Source organism: Diadema antillarum, unplaced genomic scaffold, assembly GCF_040938485.1.
Source record: "Diadema antillarum isolate AM-2024a unplaced genomic scaffold, OU_Dant_1.0 seq00001511_RagTag, whole genome shotgun sequence".
NCBI lineage: Eukaryota > Metazoa > Echinodermata > Echinoidea > Diadematoida > Diadematidae > Diadema > Diadema antillarum.
This window is the reverse complement of record NW_027272245.1, coordinates 166,620-188,935: the sequence shown is the minus strand read 5'-3', so window position 1 is coordinate 188,935 and position 22,316 is coordinate 166,620. Positions and strand designations below refer to the sequence as shown.

The 22,316-nt window shown below is 37.8% G+C and overlaps 1 protein-coding gene across 1 annotated transcript in view; it reads left to right on the top strand.

The window, feature by feature from the left end:
* Positions 1 to 22,316, top strand: part of LOC139710231 (receptor-type tyrosine-protein phosphatase kappa-like) — a gene marked incomplete at its 5' end in the record, with an annotated part of 52,536 nt that overhangs the window by 5,264 nt on the left and 24,956 nt on the right. Inside the window, 4 exons of the mRNA XM_071622162.1 lie at positions 1,290 to 1,574; positions 5,479 to 5,787; positions 13,493 to 13,563; positions 15,328 to 15,562. Coding sequence (XP_071478263.1) covers positions 1,290 to 1,574; positions 5,479 to 5,787; positions 13,493 to 13,563; positions 15,328 to 15,562 — 900 coding nt within the window. The remainder of the gene's footprint in view (positions 1 to 1,289; positions 1,575 to 5,478; positions 5,788 to 13,492; positions 13,564 to 15,327; positions 15,563 to 22,316) is intronic.

Genomic DNA, 22,316 nt, shown 5'->3' with positions numbered 1-22,316 from the left:
TCCTGTTTGCAGACGATTGTGCGCTTACAGCTTTGAGTGAACCAGACCTGCAAAAACTTGCCACTTGTTTTGCAGAAGCAGCAAAAGCCTTCGGACTAACCATTAGCCTGCGAAAAACAGAAGTGATGCTTCAGCCTGCACCTGGCCTGGGAAGCTGCTTGTCTTCAAACTGCAGCATGGACAAAGAAGTCTCCAAGAGGCCTGCAAAAGCAGGAACTTCGTTTGCAGACTTTGGAAACATATGGGGCAAACAAGGCATTAGATTCTCCACCAAGCTGGCAGTCTACAAGGCACTCATTACCTCTCTGCTCTATGACTGTGAGACGTGGATGCAGTATAGGAGCCAAATCTGCGTACTTGACCAGTTCCACCTCCAATCCTGGGAATTCCCTGGCAGGACAGAGTCTCCAACACTGAGGTGCTTCACAGAGCTGAAATGCCCAGGATCGAAGCCCTCATCATGAAGGCCCAGCTCTGGTGGGTCGATGTAGTCCGAATGGATGATGCAGGTCTACCAAAGATGATCTTCTTCTCTGAGCTGCCTTTAGGATTAAGAAACCTTGAAAGGCCACTGAAGCGGTACAAGGACAGCCTGAAAACTTCCCTTGATGCCTGCAGCATTTCAGCCCATGGATGTCAATTGCTTGCCTCCGACCACACTACCTGGCGTCCAGCTGTCCAAAAGGGTGTTAGACTGTTTGAGGAAAAGCACCTCAAGAACTTGGACCAGAAGTGAAAAGCGCACAAAGAGAGGATCCCTGACCCTTCTTCTGCTGTTGTGTGATGTGGCTGCGTTTGCGCATCCGCCTTTGGCGTCACTGACATCATTGCCGAACCCGACAGACTTCCATTATCATCATCATCATTATTTTACCATTTCTATTATCATCAGTGTTATTATAAATGATTTGAAAGTGAAGTGGGAGTAGTTAGGACTTTTTGCACGTATTCATGGATTAACATTATAAAAATGTTACAAATAGCCTTCGGTTCATAGATACAAAATTGAGCAGTCACACAATGTGAAAACATCAACTTTTTACCCCCAAAAATGAACTTGATATTTGTTTAAGAGCGATGCACCCTGTTCAGCTTAAAATTTGCTCATAAAGTTGTAATGGGAAGAAGATGAGAAACAATGCATACAGGGATGCTGTGTAAAATTGTTATCTAATCACCTCTGAAATGGATCACTTGAGCCAGGTTGTGCAGAAATTGTGTGTTTAAACTGTGAGACAGTGAGTAGTTCTTATGTATTATAGCGCACCTGTTATTTTCTTTCCTTTCAGGAATTATTAGTGTCTCCATAAATGTCAAAGTGAATCCAAACCAGCCTTCATCCTTCACCTGTATTGTTGAAGGAGACCCACCACCTGATGCAGGAGATATCAGTTTCTACCGACTCAGGGATGGTGGGCAGGATGGTTTTGGCATCAGTCACAATCAGAGTTCCTTGGATGCATCTGGAGTTAAGCGTATGATAGTCTATACAGTTAATCAAGTGGCCTCTGGAGAATATCAGTGTGCCCTATATGGAGACCGAGCAACCTTTACAGCTGATGCAATGACATACGGTAAGACATATGTTTAAAATGTGTCAAGCATTTTTAGCCATTATGAGATGTGTGACACAGGACATTTGCAACTCACTCAAGCCTGATGCTTGCTAAAGGTTACAATTACACTTCATCGTGCTCCATACAATTGTCATGCATCTTGCATTACTCGATAATTTATTATAGTCTTTGAAACTTTATCATTTTCTTCTGCATAGAAAAATATCTGTTTCAATCATACTCCATAATCACTCCCCAGTGAAGAAATATTTCAAGTTTTTCATATGGAATAATAACCTGCCAATAGACTTGATTAAAAACAATCAAATTTTACAACTGTTTCTGCTTTAGTAAGCCAGAGTCTGATAAGAATAAGTTTGCAGCACACAAGTGATCTGATTGGTATAGCATAAAAGCTGTGGGTGTTCACAATGTACACGGTGTATGTATATCACATCCCTGAGGGGCCAAAGGATAGAGGTGAGGAAAAATGAGGAGAGAAAATTGTAATCTTTCTCATCAATTTTTTGTATGCATCTAGGTAGAATTCAGCCAAATTTGGAACGTGATGTCAACTTTTCAATTTGGATACTGTAACCATTAGGGTCTCAAAGGAGGGCCCCAATATCATGTAATAAGTTGAGATACAAAATTCTCCTTCTCAAGAGCCAGATATGTAGATATCTTGGTGACATAAATATAAGTGCCATTAAGTGTCCTGTAGGGTTACCAAGATTAGTCTAAATATTTTGGATTGGCACCAGAAAACAAAACTATTGGGGGTTATCTTCTTCAAAAGATATAACCAGAGATGATATTTGTCAGAGTTGGAAAGAATCCTTCATTGTCAATAGATGGTTTAATACACAGATTTGCAGGGACCAGTGTGTCCTCCAATAAACAAAGAAGATTATTTGCTGACTTTCAAATGTTATGGTGGATTCCAAACTGCTGAATTAAGGTTCTTTGGGATATATTCCTTTTTTTGGATGGGACCTAAAGTTGTTCATTGATGGTGAAGAATAGCCTCAAAAGCCCAATGGGGAAGGTGACCAGTGACCTCTGAAAACTGCAGTGGAAACAAAAGAGGTGACAGTAAAGAAATGAAAATGCATTATGTAGATCTTCTGTCTGTATAATATAAGTATGTATGATCCCCCCCCCCCCCCCATTTGATTTGCTGAACAGCTGCATGCCTAACAAATTTGAAGCAAACTTTCTTCATGTTCTTCATGTTCTGTTTAAAAAGCCTGTAGAGTAAAGAGGAAATCAGAAGTATAAATTGTGCTTTCAAAATTCGGACTTGCGTGTGTAGTGTCATAATATAAAGTAATGATGCAGATGAAGACATGACTAACTATTCATAACACTTGAGATTTCATGAATATTCATAAGTTCTGCTTAATCCTGCATATCTGTGTACTCACTGTAATGCTGAGGCCTTATTTTTCTTGCATAGCATAGTGACAGTGCTAACCTACCAACTTATGGTAGAAGATAGTCCTAGTCTATCAGGCATGAGCCTATACTTTCCTAAAAGATATTAGGAACAGAAACTAGGGAAATTGGTGGAGCTAAAGTGGGATGGGGAGAGGGGGCTGCCACAGTAAGTGTCACAAGGTTGGGGCAAACTTCTGCCACTGAAAAAAAAAATCCTGTAGGAAAACAGTGAACGCTTCTTGCTGTTACAGTGAATAGACTGCATGGGGCATTGGAGTTTTCCCCGTAGTGCTCAGAATAAGAATAAGATGCATTCTTAGAATATCTTATTTTGTTTATGTTTCATTTATATCAAATCACAAGACCTGCACAATGTTTACTTAATTTGCAGTGTCTCAGGATTTAATTTCTTGAAATCTTGAAGTGCATGGTACAGATGATGCAGATGATTTCAGGACTAACTGACCAACACATCTGATGCTAATTATGAATGAAATATTGATTAAAGTTGACATTTATGAAAGTTAATTGAAATTTGGTTACACGGCAAATCAGGCAAATATCACTCATGTATGAATAAGAATGATTTATGCAGGCTTTTAACGTTGACTGTTTGTAATTCTTATCAGTATCTTTTTTATCTCAATGTATTTCTTCAGGGGTTTTTTTTATGTTTCTTTTTTTCTTACAAACAGACAATATTATCACATTAAATTGCTATTGTGACTGCAATGGATACGTGAAGCATTATGTGTGACCCCCATAAAAGAAAAAAAGAGCAAATATGTGAGAGTGAACACTCAAAAGATAACTTCAGAACCTTACACGCTTTATTCTTTGGATTCATGGTCACGATCAGTACATGAATTTTGCATGCTACAAGAATACATCTGAATTCAAACCAACTTTTGACTCAGTTCCCAGCTCAGAAGGGAAAAGAAAATCATAAGATGTGTGTATACAAACATGTGACTCTTTCAGGATTTCTTTTCGATACCAGAGTCCCAAGTATAATGTTAAATTCTGTTAAAGCCAGTATAGTCTTATATTTATACCCCCGCCAAACGAAGTTTGAAGGGGGTATATAGAAATCAGCGGACGGTCGGGCGGTCGGTCGGGCGGTCGGTCCGTTGCAAATCTTGCGTCGCGAACTACTTGCTCAGTTTTCAACCAATTCCCATAAAACTTGGCACAGATGTGTGCCTTGGGTTGTAGATGTGCAAGACGTATTTTTTGACAGTACTCAAAAGTACGTTGCCATGGTAACGGCATATTATGGGCAAAAATGGGTACAAATCTTGCGTCGCGAACTCCTCCCACAGTTTTTGATCAATTTTTATAAAATTAGGTACAGATGTTCATCTGAATATGTTAATGTGCAAGACACATATTTCCGCAGTGGCAAAAAGTGCGTTGCCATGGTAACGGCATGTTATTGGTAAAATATAGGGCAAAATGCTTCATGGCAAAACTGCTTCATCAGTGTTCTTCCAATTCTCATGGAATTCATATTGAATGTTTGTCTTAGGATATAGGTCAGCATGACACATTTCTTGACAGTGACAAAAAGTATGTTGCCATGGTAACAGCTCACATATTATGAGCCAAAATGATGGAAAATTTTGTGTTGCAAACTACTTCCTCAGTTTTTGCCCAATTTCCATGAAACTTGGTACAGATGTGTGCCTTTGGTTGTAGATGTGCAAGACGCATTTTTCGACAGTACCCGAAAGTACGTTGCCATGGTAACGGCATATTAATGGCAGAAGATCAAGGAAAGATCTTGCGGATTTAACTACTTCCTCAGTTTTTTGACCGAAGCTTATGAAATGTGGCACACACCTTGATCTTGGTGGGAAGATGTGGAAGACATATTTTTTGGACATGTCGGAAGCTGCGTTGCCATGGTAACGGCATATGAATGGCGGAAGATCAAGGAAAGATCTTGCGGATTGAACTACTTCCTCTGTATTCGACTGAAGCTCATGAAATGTGGCACACACATTGGTCTTGGTGGGAAGATGTGCAAGACATATTTTTTGGACGTGTCGGAAGCTGCGTTGCCATGGTAACGGCATATGAATGGCGGAAGATCAAGGAAAGATCTTGTGGATTGAACTAATTCCTCAGTTTTTGACAAAAGCTTATGAAATGTGGCACACACAATACTCTGGTAAGATTACAACTTTTTGACGAGTACCAATACACATTAACCTCTGTTATTGCATGTATTCTGTTTTTGAAATAAGTTATCTCAGTGTGTGTTGTGCCATGTCATATACTGTCTTCAATGCATGTTTTCACCAAGTGCTGTAATTTCCTTGGGTGAGACTGTCGTCACGGGGCGGGGGTATTAATCACCTTCAGTGATATTTTTATAGTTCGTCCTTTCATTGTACCTTCTACAATTACATACAGACATCTTAAGATCAGTTCTTTTGTTTAATTCCTTTTTGATGTTTCTGTGATATGTCTTTCACAGTGCTGCCTGTACTTGAAGCTGCCCCAACAGTGACTGCATCAACATCCACCTCTTTTACCATTGAGTGGATGGCTTGGAATGAGCAGACTGATATTGGAGACCCACCTGTAACAGAATACATCACCTATTACAGGATTCCTGGTGGAAACTGGAATGATGGACAAATGGTAGCACCCTCAATGACATCTGCTGAATTTACTAGTCTAGAACCAGACACTGTCTATGAGGTCAGTGTAGCAGCGGTCAGGGAGGGTCCAGGAGGGACGGGACCTAGGTCCAATACATCCCTAACAGCAACCAAGTGTGCAAGTAAGTTCATTTAATCAGAAATCTTATAATTTTCATATTAATATCTAACCAATATTAAGATAACACAGTTTTCATGCCTCCGCCACGAAGTGTCGCCAGAGGCATTATGTTTTCAGGTTGTCCGTTCTTTCGTCCGTCTGTCCTTCTGTCCGTCCGTAATCAAGTTTGTGGTCAGCATAACTAAAAAATTGTTTGAGTTATCCTAATGAAACTTTGCAGGTATAGAAGCTGTATGTATGAGGAGGTGAAGTTGTGCCTATCAACTTTTGGGTCCAAATGCTTAAGGTTAAAGGTCAAGGTCAAATGCTCAAAATTTCACTATTTCCCCCCATATCTATGCAATGCCTGGAGGTATTTTCTTGCAACCTAGTGCATACATGTATTACCCAATTAAGATTTTCTAGTAAGAGTTTCAGGTCATGAGGTCAAAGTTCAAAGGTCAAATAAAATATTAAAATTTCATATTTTTTTCCCCTCCATATCTCGGAATTGGTTCCAGGTATCTCCATGGAACATAGCGCATATGCATGTACTGACTGGTTGTGATTATCTAGGGAATTTTTGGGTCATGAGGTCAAAGATCAGGGGGTCAAAGGTCAAGGTCAAATCATTAAATTTCACTTTTTTCCATCATATTTATGCAGTGCCTGCAGGATTTTTCTTGAAACTTGGTGTACACATGTATTACCCAATAGAGAGTCTCTAAGAAGTTTTTGGCCAAGAAGGTCAAAGGCCAAAAGGTCAAAGGTCAAGTGAAAGTGCTAAATTTCACTTCTCCCTCCATATCTCGGAAATGGCTTAAGGTATCATCATGAAACTAATATTTATGCATGTTCTGCCTGACAGTGAATCTCTTGGGAATTTTAAGGTCATAGGGTCAAAGGTCAAGGGTCAAAGGCCAGGAAAAAATTCTAACAATTTACTATTTAATACAGATGTCTTGGTTGAGAAAATTGTGAATGCATTTGTAGTACAATGAGGATAGTTTCAATAGCCCCCATCCCCTTTAGGCCAGCAGATTGAGCCTGAATTTGGGGGTCAACTGGCAACTATCGTATAACAAACAAATTTTGTAATTTTTTGAAAGTATATGTCTTAACAAACTTACCAGTAAAATTTACCCAGAATTTCTGCGTCGGAACATGCCCAAATGACGTCATCAGTATGGCCACCCCCAAACCAGGAAAATGAATGGAAATTTTAGGATATCTCAAGTGTTCACTATACAACTGACATTAATCATGAGATAAGTTGCCAGTGTATGTATTTCTTATTTCCTGCCTTTCTTCAAGCAAAATTGGGCCCATTTGTGACCTCTTTTTCAAAAAATATGAGCCCAAATTAGGTCATTTCTATGGCAACTTTATACTGAAAACATTGTTTTTTTCTCAAACAAAAAATGCAACACCCTCTCAACGATAAACACCATTTTAAATTTAAGTATGTAAATTTAATTGACTGGAGTTGAGACCTAACCTGTGAGAGACCATAGCTACCATGGTTACACTCAAACTTGCCTGTATATAACAGCTGTCCAGATATCACAATTTTCGTTATTAGTGGTGTATTATGTATATTCCATCTCAGTAGCTGGATTTTTTTGTTGTTGTTCGTTTTGCATTTGGCACAATCATAAGACAAGCTGACTTTTCGTTCAAGCCAATTAGGCATAGAACATAGATTAAGTCAATTTCTCATAAGATGAGACCCTCCTCCACCTCAGCCCCCACTCCCAATAAAAATGGTTAGTTCATGGCTGTTCCTTTCTTGCAGTCCTGTAGGGTGTTTCAACAAACTTCTCATTGGTTTCAGTTTCACTTCACTGGTTTCATTCTCGCTATCTCACTTTTCTGATTGGTATGTTTCAGTCACTAGGACTTGCTAAGTGAAACTGAAAACACTAATTGACACTGATCTCAATGAAATCAATGTTGGTGAAACGGGTCTTGCATGGACTTCTGTATGATACCAACTGAAAGCAAGCTCATTATACTCGATGGACTACTACAACAAATACTGTACTTCTGAAAGAAATGAAGCACTGTTAACAGAAACTGGATACACATTTTGTCATAGATCACATTAGTCCAGTCAAAATAGGGTTTCACCCGCTACTAATTGCAGTAGGAAATTCCACTGCAGTGCTACTTGCTATGGGCTCCTAAATACCTTACTCAAGTCCCAAGAAATCCAGTGGGGCAAAGTGGCTAAATTTCCATAATATGCAAATTAGCTCCCATCATGATAAAAATACAGTGTTTCCATGAAAACTATACTTCTAGATTTTAGATTGGAACACCGGAAGTGTTGAAACCTATGTTTACAATGTCAGTTAGTGCGATGCAAACATTCACCATGAAACATAGTCTGGGCCTCATTTGCATAATATGCAAATTAGCTCCCATAGGCCTAATGATAAAAATACAGTGTTTCCATGAAAACGATGCTTCTAGGATTGAGACTGGAACACCGAAAATTCTGAAATCTATGTTTACGATGTCAGTTAGTGCGATGCAAACATTTCCATGTATATAATCTGGGCCTCACTTGCATAGTATGCAAATTGGCTCTCATAATGATCAAAATACAGTGTTTCTATGAAAACAATGCTTCTAGGTTTCACATCGGATCACCGAAAATGTTGAAACCTATGTTTGCAATGTGAGTTAGTGCGATGCAAACATTTCCACGTATATAATCTGGGCCTCTTGCATAATATGCAAAGGGTTCCGAGCCAACGGAATATTCTAATGCATCAAAGTGCCCGATATGAGCATAGCAAGAGTGTTCAAATATGATATTTCAGTTTCTCTTCATCAAAAACAAACTTTACAGCCTTAGTAAACTAGCATGAATAATTAATATCATAAAATTACAGTTTGTTATCAGACAGATAATGATAGCTGATCCATTAATTACATAGAATCAAAGTACGAAATTAAACAAGTGTCAACATCTATAATTTGTCTAATTTTGTAATGAATGAACTCTATTTGGAGGGTGGTTTGCTCGAATCTTGATGATTCATCTCTTGCATCCTTGAGAGTTTTGAGATATGAAGATGGCACAGTCAAAGGAAACCCTGTAGGTAGTGCCCAAAGTCACCCCAATCGATCATATTATCCCCACGACCATTTACACAACATGCATCAACCAATGCGATTTCCGTTATTTTAAGCGTACGAGATTTAATTTTTAAGTCGTTTGGCCGTCTAGCAAAGACTCTTTTATTTCCATGAAATAGAATTGACATTGACAGAGACATTTTCCTACAATGTGTATAATTAGCTTTAAAATGTGGTGCACAGTCAAAGCGACTCGTAGGGAGGTACCCGAATTCATCCCTATGCCCTCACGGCCCGGTACAAAACATAATTATACACACGTGAATACAGCTGTTTGAAGCGAAAAAACTCTGTGCATAACGTCCTTTTCGTTTCATTTCCATTAAAATTCAGTGGACGTTATAGAAGAATTTTTGTTCTACAATATCTATAGGGTAAAAATGGTTCACATACGAAGACACCCACGTGGAGGGTGCCCAAAATTACCCCACCCAAAGGCAGTCTAAGACATGCAATAATCATGTACCAACGCAAATACATAATTATGTTCTATGGGTACATGCCTTTAAACAGTCCTTCTGGTCCTCTAGCAAAGAAACTTTTATTTAATGAAATTCAGTGGAGTCAACAGACGATATATTGCTCTGCAATTTTGACTTACACTGACATAGTTAAAGTGGTTATCATTCGAAGGGAGCGTACTATATGGGAAGTACCCACATTAATTGCCTCTATACATGACCCTTTGTAACACAAATATCAACGCAATTACAGGCGTTCCAAAAGTGCATGTCTAAAAAAAAAAGTTGTTCCTTGAGTTTTATGACTATCACTTGAGTTTTATGTTTATGTATAATTATCGTATGGTGCTATAATCATTCAACATAGTTTTACGCACCTCATTTTCTGCTACAAAGAAAGTGATGTCTATCTGTTCTTGATGAAAATGAAATAAAAATTAGATTGAATTGTATTGAATTGGATTCCTGCCATATTAAGACACTTTTTCTTTCTATAAAAATTGCCGGAGTAGAGATAAAACAACAACATTGATCTACAATATCTATGCAGCCCAAAGGGTTCACATGCAGGGACCACCTTAGGAGAGGTGCTCAAAATAACTCCATGCATCCTAAAGGCGATGAAAAACATGCAGTATACAACCGAGAAAATTGTTCCATGGTTACATACCTCTGAAAAGCTCTTCTGCCTGTGTAGCACATACTCTTTTATTTTCGTAAAATACAATTAAGGTGATATAGGACACATTGCTTTACAATATTTATTTTGTCAAGCCCTTGGGAAGTGCCCAGATTACCCCTACCCTGACCGTCGTGGTCCCGAAACAGATTAACAAAACATGCATTATATGCCAAAGCAAACTCACTTGTACATGCATGTAAAGTCGTTTTGCCAAGTGGTAAATAAAGACACTTTACCTTTCATGATTTTTAAATGGTAGAGACACTGCTTTACAATCATCATAATAGTCAAAGGGGTGCACATTCAACGGCAACGTGTGGGATGTGTTCAAAATCATCTAACCCCAGGGCAATATAAGAAACATGCACTAGCATATAGCACAAATATGTTTCAATTTTTCATGCCTTCACATTGTCCCGATCATTACGGTTGTACAGCAATTGCCCTTTTGTTTGTAAGAAATGCAATATAATTACAAAAAGAAAAATACTCTACATTAACTACATTGTCAAAAGGGTAAACATTCAAAAGCAATCCCTTGGGAAATGTCCAAAATTACACCGCCGCTCAAGACCCGTAATTACATCACACGGATACTATGAACACAAATACCGACGTTCTTTCGAGCATGGTTTTAGAAGTAGTTGCAGCAATACAGCTACACACTTTTATATCAATGAATGTCGTGGAAATGATAGGAGAAGCATTGCTTCAAAATATCTATTTAGTGGCAGGATGCACATTAAATGCCAATCCTGTGGGATGTGCCGCCAAAGTACACCACCCTCATGGCAATATAGAAAACATTGAATATTATTAACGCAAATACACTATATGTTCCAAACGTACGTGTTTTCAAACTTCGATCGTGCCGTAAATCAAGGGCACTTTTGTTTCAAAAATATGTTGTAGTTAATAGAGGAGACATTGCTCTACAATATCCATATCGTCAAGAGGGTGAACATTAAAAGACAACCCCATAAGAATTGTCCAAAGGTACACCTACGCTCAAGCCCCCTTAAGACAAAATATAGATATTAGCAACGCAAACACCGTTGTTCTAGTGTGGATGGTTTTAAAAGCATTTCCGGCAATATAGCAAATACACTTTTTAACAATGAAAAGTCATGGAAATAATAGAAGAGGTTTAACTTTACAAGATCTATGCAGTGAAGAGGGTGCACATTAAATGGCAACCCTGTGGTATGTGCCAAAAAATATTCCACCCTCACTTCAATATATAAGACATATAAAATCATATAATGCGAATATATATATGTTCCAAACGTGTATGTCTTCAAAATGCCATCGTGCCGTACAGCAAAGGCACTTTTGTGTCCAAGAAATACAACTTATTAATAGAGGAGACATTGCTCTACAATAACTATATTGTCAAAAGGGTGAACATTCAAAATTAAACCCTTGGGAAGTGACCAAATTCACACCTAAGCTTACCCTCTTGTTACAGAACACATTACTAGCAACGCAAATACCATTGTTCTAGCGTGAATGATTGTAAAAGTAGTCCCGGTAATACAGCAAATACAATTTTCATCGATGGGAAGTAATGGAAATGATAGAAGAGACTTAACTTTACAAGATCTATACGGTGAAGAGGGTGCGCATTAAACGGCAACCCTGTGGGATGTGCCAAAAATACTCCACCCTCACCGTAATATAGAAAACATTATAATATCATATAACGCAAATATAATATGTTCCAAACGTACATGTTTTCGAAATTCCATCGTGCCGTATAGCAAAGGCACTTTTGTATCCAAAAATGCAACTAATTACAAGAGGAAGCATTGCTCTACAATAACTACATTGTCAAAAAGGTGAACATTCAAAGGTAATCTTTAGGGAGGTGTCTAAATTTACACCTATGCTCACGGCCTTTATTACAAAATACGGATATTAGTAACGCAAATACAGTTTTTCTAACGTGAATGGTTTTAAAATAGGTCCGGCAATGCAGCAAATACACTCTTACATCAATGAAAAGTCATCGAAATGATAGAAGAAGATTTACCTTACAAGATCTACATGATAAAGAGGGTGCTTATTGAAGGGCGACCCGGTGCCGCGTGCCCCCAAAATGCCCTTTATCCTCTTGGCAATATAGAAAACATATATTATCTTATAATGCGAATATAATGTTTCAAACGTACATGCTGTCGTGCCTTATAGTAAGGGCACGTTTGTTTCCAAGAAATGCAATGTAATCAATACAGATTGTCACATAGTTCTTTACCTCAAGTGTGACATCCATATTAATATATTTTAATAAATAGAATACACAAGCAAAATGACACTTGACAGATATGTTGAAATTGCACTCTCATTGCATTGCCTAAGCCTGTTTCCAAAGCTCTTTCTCGTTGCCATGGAAACAATTTTGGTGACCATGGTTAGCCTTACAATGAGTTGAGTCATCTAGTGACTGGATACTTTTACTGGGCACCTACTTATTTGAAAGTTATTAAGCTTAATTTATAACTATTTGCGTAGAAAGAATTACATTTTATCATTTAGGGTTTTTTCATGAAAGCGTTACCATGGCAATGACTATATTTCCCCCATATCAACACATGATTAAGACAGAAATTGGTTTGGCACTTCGCTGAAACCAACAAGACACATCAAAAAACATATATTTAGACATTCTTATTATATTTCAACAAACTAAATGAAAATTAGACAATTATCATGAAAATTTTTGTTTATTTCTACTACGTCAGTGTAAGGTTGCTATAGAAACGCTATTGGTATGCGTACAACTCACCAGCTCAACTGAAAATGAGCATGATTGATTGCTGATGACCTGAGGTAGCTAGAATCACTTTCTTTCCGAAATATTCCATTTTTATCATTTAGAGATGTCAAAGTGACAATTACTCTAGCAAAATTGCAGTGTTCTTAAGAAGCCATTTTGATGACGTCATCCATTACTTTCATATCTTTGTTGTGAAATGTGAAATAAATGACATGAATCAAACAAGATGTTCATTAAAATCTTTTCTCTCCTACTCTGTAGAATCAGAACTATTCTATGTGTCTCTATCTGGTCATGATACAACAAGGAAATTTGCTGTATCGTAGGCATTTATACAAGATAAACAGTTGATTCTGTTAACCAAATTCAGACTGTGTTCCGGAAGCCCAGGCCCCACTTTGTATTGTTTATCACTAGTTCAACCATCATTGATATTCTAATTCCATTGATGTACTATGTTTTCAATGAGCCTATTCTTTTGGCAGATGTGCACTGATGTTTCCTATGCAGTAAACTGATGGTATTGCAAGCAAATAGGAAAAATTAGGGGGGAAAAAGGATATTTGAATGTATGTTTGATCCATCACTATAGACTTCTTTGAATGGCAAAAGTTGTGCATATGTCACAAGATGATCATCTTCTCTGTTCATTTGTGTTCAGGTCCTAGTGCCTCCCCAATCCTTGTCTCAGCAACCCCAAATGCTCCTGGACAAATCAATGTGACATGGCAGGTATGTGATTTATACTGAACCTTTGTACTTAAAAACAAAAACAATAAAGTAATAAGGATAAATCACAGCTGTATGTGCTGTAGGCAGGAAGTCTAGCTTAAGTGTAGTTTCTTGTCAGTATTAAAGTAGGTCATATTGTCATCATTGCTTTATAAGCCAAGGACTCAACCGAGCTAACACAATTATTTGTCCTGCATTGTGTGTAATTTGTACATTTCTTCTTCAACTACCTGCAATGCAATTCTAAGAGTATGGATGCAAAATTGTTCCAATGGGATACCAGATTTTGGCCCAATTTTCACATTTCCAGCTTCATAAAAGCATATCGGTCAATTTGTTACCAAACTTGGCCATTATTATTGCTAGGATGATACAATTTTGTACCAATGGGCACCATGCATAAGCCTTACCTCCATGGAGAAATATTAACAGACATATATAGTTTGGGGGGAAAATTATGCAGTATCTTAAAACTCATCATAGTCTTATATTTTCTATAGGTGTTCAAGAGATTCCCAGCCTAAAATATCAGGAATATATTGAGCAGAATGGATTTAAATACTCTCACAATCATATATTTGTGTAAGCTTTTGAAGGGCTGAGAGAGAAGCTTGTGGAGCGAAATGCCAGATAATGTTTCCGTAAACAAAATATGGCATAATAATGAATTTGTGTATCATATTTAAACTTAATTCATTTATGACATGTCTTAATCTTCCAAGAAAACCAATTATACTATGATTTTCTGGCACATTATATCTATATGTCACCATGCAATGCAAACTACAGTGAGAGGAAAGCAATCACATGTGAAGTTTCTATTGTACTGTGGCATTTGGCGATGTATTGATCAGTTAGGGCAGGATGTGCGGTTGAGCAAAGTAAGCAAACTTGACATGGCATTGTATGACTGAGTCAGTTATGCAAACGTGAAACATACAGTTTTGAAGGTGTCTTCACATATCGTCGCTGGGGTGACAAGACCTTGTATCTCAAAAATGACAAGTGTTCAGGAGAGCAAAAAAACATGGCGGCCAAAGCACTATAGTGAATGGGAAAGCCTTTCCTTTGACATGTCATGGTGGCTTCATTTTTGGAGTAAGACAGTTGGGATTTGGCCAAGACATCACTTGACCCATTATTTGACCATTAAGCAAAAAAAAAAAAAAAAAAAAAATTGACATTTTTGAGATACGAGGTCTTGTCACCCCATCGACGATATGCTCATCATGGTTTCTGTGGTGGTTTTGGAGTAGGGCCTCTCAGGCAGATCAGAAACGCTGTAAATTCCAGTTATTATCCCTCCAAATTAAATTTAACCCTTTGAGGACGGACCGTTTTATGCTACAACACGCATTTCCCATAAACACCTGCCTGAGAATACTTGGGACTCGTCCTCAATGGGTTAAGATATGGCCTATAGGATTTTAAATCATAATTGTGTGTTAAACCCTTGAAGATCACAATGCAGCTTCATGACATACATATCAAGGGGTTCCACAGTTGCCTCAAAATTGATTGTGTCTTGAAGTTGAGTATTGAACACCTTTACCTGTTAAGGTAATGTATACACAGCTGCATGTATATGTATAAATAAACATTCCTTCTTTCTCTCTCTCTCTCTCTCTCTCTCTCTCTCACTTAGAAAACTTGTACATTCTCAGGCAGTCACATAGATGTGTACCATTTTTATTTCATGTGAGTTTGCTGCAGTTTTTCTGACAACTGTTTCCTAATGATTCAATCATTCAACTGATTTTCCAGGCACCATCCAATGAAACAGCAATGTGCAGAAGTGGCTTCACTGCCTACACAGTCCACTACACAACAGAAATCTCAGACTTTTCTGGATCTGAATCACCAGAAACATTTCCAAGTACTGAGATCATCCTGACAGACCTAGAACCATATCTGGAGTACACCATCACAGTGACTGCTGCCAACAAAGATTCAGAAAGTGATCCAAGCGGTGAGATGCTCGTGAGGACACTGGAAGCAGGTTAGACATGTTTCATGCTATTATACTTGATACACATCCCAACAAAATTCACTGCTTACTATGGCATATGCCAGTTTTGTCCCAAGTATATTTTCCTGAGACCTTTTTTTTTTAAAGTTACATTGCACATGTTTCATTTTCTTGTTTGTATAGGCCATTATAGATATTTTTTTTAAAGGCATTCAATCGTGGCGAGTGGTTTGTGCGGCACGGAGACGAACGCAACACGCTGCCTCCCCCATTCTGTATCAAATGTAGTGACCCCGAATGAGAATAGTGCTGGCTCAATGGGTCAGCGAACAACACGCTAACCTACAAGAGTTCTATGCTACAAATCTCCTAACCCAAAATGGCTGTCCGAGCGAGCCACGAGAGCTTCCGAATGGACGCACACTCTCAGTGTGCATGCGCATGAAGAGAGGCCAAAAGAGCCACGCGTCTTCTGGCCTCTCTCCTCCAATCACCGCAGCTCGCGGTGACAATGTTTGTGTATGATGCGTACACGCACACGCACACACACACACTTGTCTCAGTGGCAGCATTGTCCCACATGCTTATGGATATACACTTAGCACCGAGTCTGGCATTTTTGCAATTGCATGCACAAACTTCGGGCGTTCGGAGTTTGCGTACCATAAAGGGGGTATCTCACTAAGCGGCGAACGTTTGCGAACGTAGCGAATTTGGGAATTCGCCATGGTTCGTAAATGGTTGCAAAAGGTTCGTTAACATTCGCAAGAAAGTTCGCAAACGGTTTTTATTGTCGCAAACAGTTTTTCTTGTCGCAAAGAAATTTTGAACATGTTCAAAATTTCTTTGCGAACCTTTGCGAATTTGTAATTTCGCTAACAGTTGCAAACATTCGCAAACATTCGCAAAACACTAGTAAGAATTCGCAAACGGTCGTAATACGGTGTCGCTAACATTTTTATATGATTCGCCACTGCTTGCGAACAAGTAACCACATGGTTCCCATATAAAAGCTTCTGAAACAGACAAGGTTCCACTCTAAGAAAGTTCTTGAAGCTCTTGACATCTCCGTCATGATTGTAATTGCTTCAAAAGCTTTTCATATTGACTAAAGTCTGTCCTCTGCAACAAGCACTCTCTGAATCTCTTTCTTTTCTTCTTCCTTTCTTGTTTTTCTTTATTTTATTTCTCTTATGCTGCACAACTCTCTAAAAAGAAAGAGTGAAAATGTTCACTCTTGAAGGAGTGAATTACAGAAAAGAGTGAGTTTTGAGTGAAATTGGAGTGAATTTTGAGTGAAAATATCTATTTTCACTCACTTTGGAGTGACCTCAGGGATCACTCGAACATCTTGGAGTGATCCCTGAGGTCACTCAAAAATGAGTGAAAATGAGCATTTTCACTCCAAAATCACTCTAATTTCACTTGAAACTCACTCTTTTCTGTTATTCACTTCTTCAAGAGTGAACATTTTCACTCTTTCTTTTTTAGAGAGAATAGCTGTAGCAGCAGCCTGACAAAGCAGCTCTTCAAGGATAGCAACACCTTGAGCCTCTTCTTGGCAGAAATTTATTTCCATATCCTGGAAGTCCATCTTGAACGGTTGTCACAAGAGATCTGAATTCAGTGGAAGGTTTTATGTCGTTTTATGGGTCTTACTATACACAATCGCCTGGTACTTTTCTAGGTCCAAGAACATTCGCAAAATTGTCGCAAATGATTTGCAAACAGTTGCTAATATTTGCAAAAGTGTCGCTAATATTTGCAAAATTGTCGCTTAACATTTGCTAACATTCGCTAATAGTCGCCACCTGTGTTCGCAAACACTTTCGCAAACATTCGCTAAAGTGTTGCTAATTGTCGCTAAACATCGCTAAAAGTCGCTAACTGTCGCTAATGGCAGAAGCGAACTTTGACTTTTCGCAAACATTCGTCAGAAAAGTTGGCGAATCTCAAATTCGCTATGTTCGCAAACGTTCGCCGCTCAGTGAGATACCAGCTTAAGGGATGGCGATCGGCTGCCTTTAATGAATTTCTATCCTTTTATCAATGTAGTCATAACAAACTTATGGTTGCAAAAAAAAAAGGAATATATATGGGTCAGAATTTTGAACGATGTACAATTGCCAATTTTCGCACCTTATGACATTCTTTCCCTTAGAATACGCCAGGATGATCTAAGAAACCAGATTTTTTCATGTCATCTCAAAGATTGGTAAACTTCCTTTCAGGAAATGTATGGTTTAGTTGACTTTTGCTTGATATTTTTCATTTTACGAGGACTTAAAGCGTAAAAATACGGTAAAAACGCTATTTTCACAATAATTTTTGTCTTTCAAACTAATGATGTGCCTTTTTTATGGTACGTGGCATCTAATATCTGACCATGTTCTGGATCTGACATATGGGTATATACGGTACCACAAAATTATAAGAACTTTATGAGCATGTATAAAATTACAGAGAACAATTGAAATATCAAAGCCCTAAACAGACGAACGTCTGTGATGCTTTTATATCTATCCCTGCTGCAAATTCTACTTTGTTGTCCCAACTGTAATGTATGCGAAAATTTGGTGTTCCACCTAATGAACATATCCTGTAAAAATTGTACATCTGCTGGCTGTACATGGGACGTAACATTCTTTTATGCAAAATTATACTCAGTTTTTGTCACGGACGTGCTTCCGCTATTTTCTAATAAAGATCGTAGCCCATTAAGCGGTATTGGCGATATTGTTCTGAGTCGTAATCAACTAAGATCTAGCCACACGATAATATGTTTGTTTTGAGTTTCTGTCCATCCTTTGTCAAATAGGAACCAAAATTATATTTTTAGACGAACCTCCGAGAAAAAAAGAACGCCCGTGATGATTAAAACGTTTTCGAGTGGGACACCGTCTTGCTTTGATGGCGAAGGTTCATTTTACCTTTGGCTCTCTAGCCGAGGAGCTGCATGCCATTTTTAGAGCGGACTGAGGCTCGTCCGCAGTTTTTGTACCATGCAATTCACCGAAAACCAAGCAAATAATTAATATTTTCTCTGAAAATTCACCTCCTGATCCCCCTCTGAGCAATACATATGTTGTAAAGATGTCAAATTTCCTATAATTTGCATTGACAATACCTTTTCAAATTTTTGAAAGAGTTAGGAAGGCTAGGTACTCTCTGCCGATTGGTTATCCGTCCTGGAACATGACCCTAGTAGTAAAACGAACGTCCGTGACAATTCCAGCGAACGTCCGTGACGTATGCAATCCCACCAATAGGGATAACTTGTCCCGAAAGTGTCCTGTATTCTTTAAAACTTTTAGCTCCAATAGCGACAAATAAAGTTTTACAAAGTAAACAATGAGTTTAGAGCAGTAGTTTCAGAATTTTTAAGGCGTTATGTGATCATGATGAACAAACAGTTGACAATTTACCCACAATTTTACACTTGTTTTCCCTCTAATTATACAAAAGCACCTTAACACTAAAAACAAAGTTATAGGAAAATGGAATTTTGCGTAATCTGTAATTTCTGTGCATTTAAATTTCTTTCTAATGAGGTTCTGGAGACAATTTGTACTGTTACAGGTTCTGAAAGTTTCGCTCACGGACGTTCTGTCCCAGAAAGGAAATTTCTGATAATTACAAATATATCACTGCACATTAAGTTAATGTTACTTGAAAATATTACCAAATCACCGAGTCGCTCATACCCAAAAGTGAATAACGTTCAGCACTCAATTTACCTGTAATAACAAACGGAAAACGTTTTGGTCACGGATGTTCGTTTGTAGAATAAGTCAATGGATTACATAGTAGGAGAAAGAAGAACAGTGCCACTTTTTAGTGACAGATGCTCCAAGTATTTATCGTTTGAGTATGGTAGCTGCCGTCTCAAACAGAAAACATCCAGTTTTGGTCTCCATAACGGACGTTCGCTGTAATTGTCATGATATTAAATGGCTTAATTCATTCTTATTTTTCTCTTCACGACGACTTTTCTCTCATTCCCTAAGTAGCCTGAACATGCTGCGACCAAACGGAAAACAAAAACAAAACAAAACAAAACAAATCCGAAAAGTGCTACGCAATCACATTCAGGATAATGACGGAAGAAGTCTGTAATGGGCATGTGTTGAAGAAGAAACGGAAAAGTTTCAAAGGGACGTGGAAGCAGTTGAATGAAAATGAGAAGAAGCAGAGAAGGGATCGAGCTCCAAAACACAGAGAAAAGAATTGCCAGTGCACTCCCGTTATACCAAGTTCCTCTGGATAATTTTTTTTTTGGTTTATTTTTTTATTCATCGAAATGCCGTCACAAGCGAACAAAAATAATGCAGTATGCAATTATTGTCTGATGAAAACACGCAAATCCTCCGCTTATCATGACATGGTGGTTTTTTATACTCATCAGTGAAAAGCAATGTTAATTTGTAATTCTTTCCAAGATTTTTTTTTCATTTTACATTTAAGAGACAGGGAGATCGTCAATTTGTTTGTGCTTTTGTGCTTACTTTGAAAACACATGCTAAAAATGTAATGATTAAAAATAGGTTTAAGGTTGCACTTTGATATGTTCGCTCTTCCAAAGATTCGTTACTCCGAATGTCCAAAGGTTTGTTATTCCGAAAATGGAAAAAAAAATGTTCGTAGTTAATTCAGGAGGTTTCTTATTAAAAATGTTCTTATTCCGAAAGTATGTTAGTCCGAAAATTAAATATTAAGGTTCATTATTTTTAGATCCGTTCTTCTAAAAGTGGAATGGGTCTGATATTCATTTAGGTGAAAACGGTTATCATGAGGTTTTGAAATTTGGAGGTTTTGGTTGTTAACTTGTTTCTCCACATTTGGATTTATGAGCGAACCTGATTTTTCATGTTCCAATTAATAAACCTTTCGATTAACCTTCGGAGATTCCTATCATTTACCGAATAAAATAGCTTCATGATTATACGAACTCTATCAATTTTCGGATTGACAAACTAAATAACGAGCCTCCGAAATGACGCGCTACAAAATGTTTGTTATAACAAACCATATTGTATGATATCGAAGTCACAAACATCCATCCAAGTTATATGGACTTATTACGTCTTGTTATGACAAAACTTCGCAATATTGAACCTGATATCATTTCTGACTAATAGAATAACATAAATTCTCTTCGGTAACAATGTGTAACACAACGAGCAAACGCAGAAGGATTTCTTCCTAACGTATTCATTTGCCCTCCCCAGCTAAACTTCGTATTTCTATAACAGAGCACATTTCTGTTGTTTTTCTATGTTAATACTTTGTCATATTTAGCTGTGACCATGCTCTTATAAGCAAATTTTGCATTGTAGACTTTAGATAACAAGTTTAGGGCCTGAATCTTTACTTCGTGATAACGAAATTTTGATAAATATATTCGTTCTCAAGGATGGACCACGTCACTGAGATTACACGTACGTTTGTATGTTCATTTACGAGAGATGGAAAAATTGTTTTCTTTGATTCCTCAGTATGAGAAGATAAACAAGCTTTTATAATTGAGAATTGGTAATATCTATTCAGGATTTTTGCAGAGGAGTTTGTTCTTGATGTGAAATTGCTGTCTGTTGTGAGTAGAATGCGTTTCTAACTCAAGAGAGCTGCATTGTTCAATATCTTGTTTGTTCCGAATGTCTGTGAGCTATATGGGGGCCTCCGTGATGAAAACTAGGCTATGTTTGTTGGGTTATAGAGACTGCCTAGATCAGATACATCTTAAAAAGGTATGTTATTATTTGGGAGTGAGGATTAAAGTATGGGATAGCGAAATAAGAGGTCAAAATATTGAGTTTCTGTAAAATGCGCGTAAAGTGGAGAAAGTGTCTAGCGGATGAGCAATATTTCAACAGAAATGACGAATTTGGTTAAATCATCAGTTGTCTACCGTTACGTACAGGTTAAGAGTACAAGCTTGATATTCTGCCAACACATACACATGTCCCTTAAGATATTTCGTTACGATTTTGAACTGAATCAGATCTTTGCAAACTATGTTAAATGGTATTCAAATGTATGTGCAGTACTATTCCTCACGGACGTTCGATGCTCTGGACATGGTAAACTTCCGCAGTGAATAAAAACTTGTTCCTCTGGGAAAATCCTAGTATAATTGGGTTCATATTAAAGCTTGAGTTATACTCTTTTAGATGAGATAAATGATTTGGAGAATTTCCTACTTTTTAAATTTTGCCGTGTTTTGGCTCAATTGTACATCGTTCAAAATTCTGACCCATATATATATATATATATATATATATATATATATACATATTATTTCATTATTGAACAATTTGCCTATTTACTAAATGGTATCATTAAAGAAAAAGTCTTGTATCAATTCTTACAATGAATATCATGAATGCTATCTGTTAAGCAATCAAACAGACAAAGTATGAACACAAGGGTGTAGGAAAAGGGTATTTCTCCTTCCACACGAAGCTAATTTTGCATTTTCAGACCTAAAATACAGTGATCTGGTGTAAAGTTTAGGTTCTGAACAAAATAATAATAGAGATATATGGGGCTTTTTCAGGGAAGTGCTAATAGCCAAATCATGGAATAATTAGCTCTTATCACGTGTGTACATCATCACTGTGTATAAAGTCTTATGAGGTAGAGGGGGAGGGCATGGAATGGGGTTGCCCCCCTCCCGCTTGGTGGAGCTTTTGCATTTGTAGAATTGGAATAAGCTATCTGGAGCACACTTTTTGTGGAAAATTCAGAAATTATCATTCCTTTTAAAGTACGCATGTAGTCTATA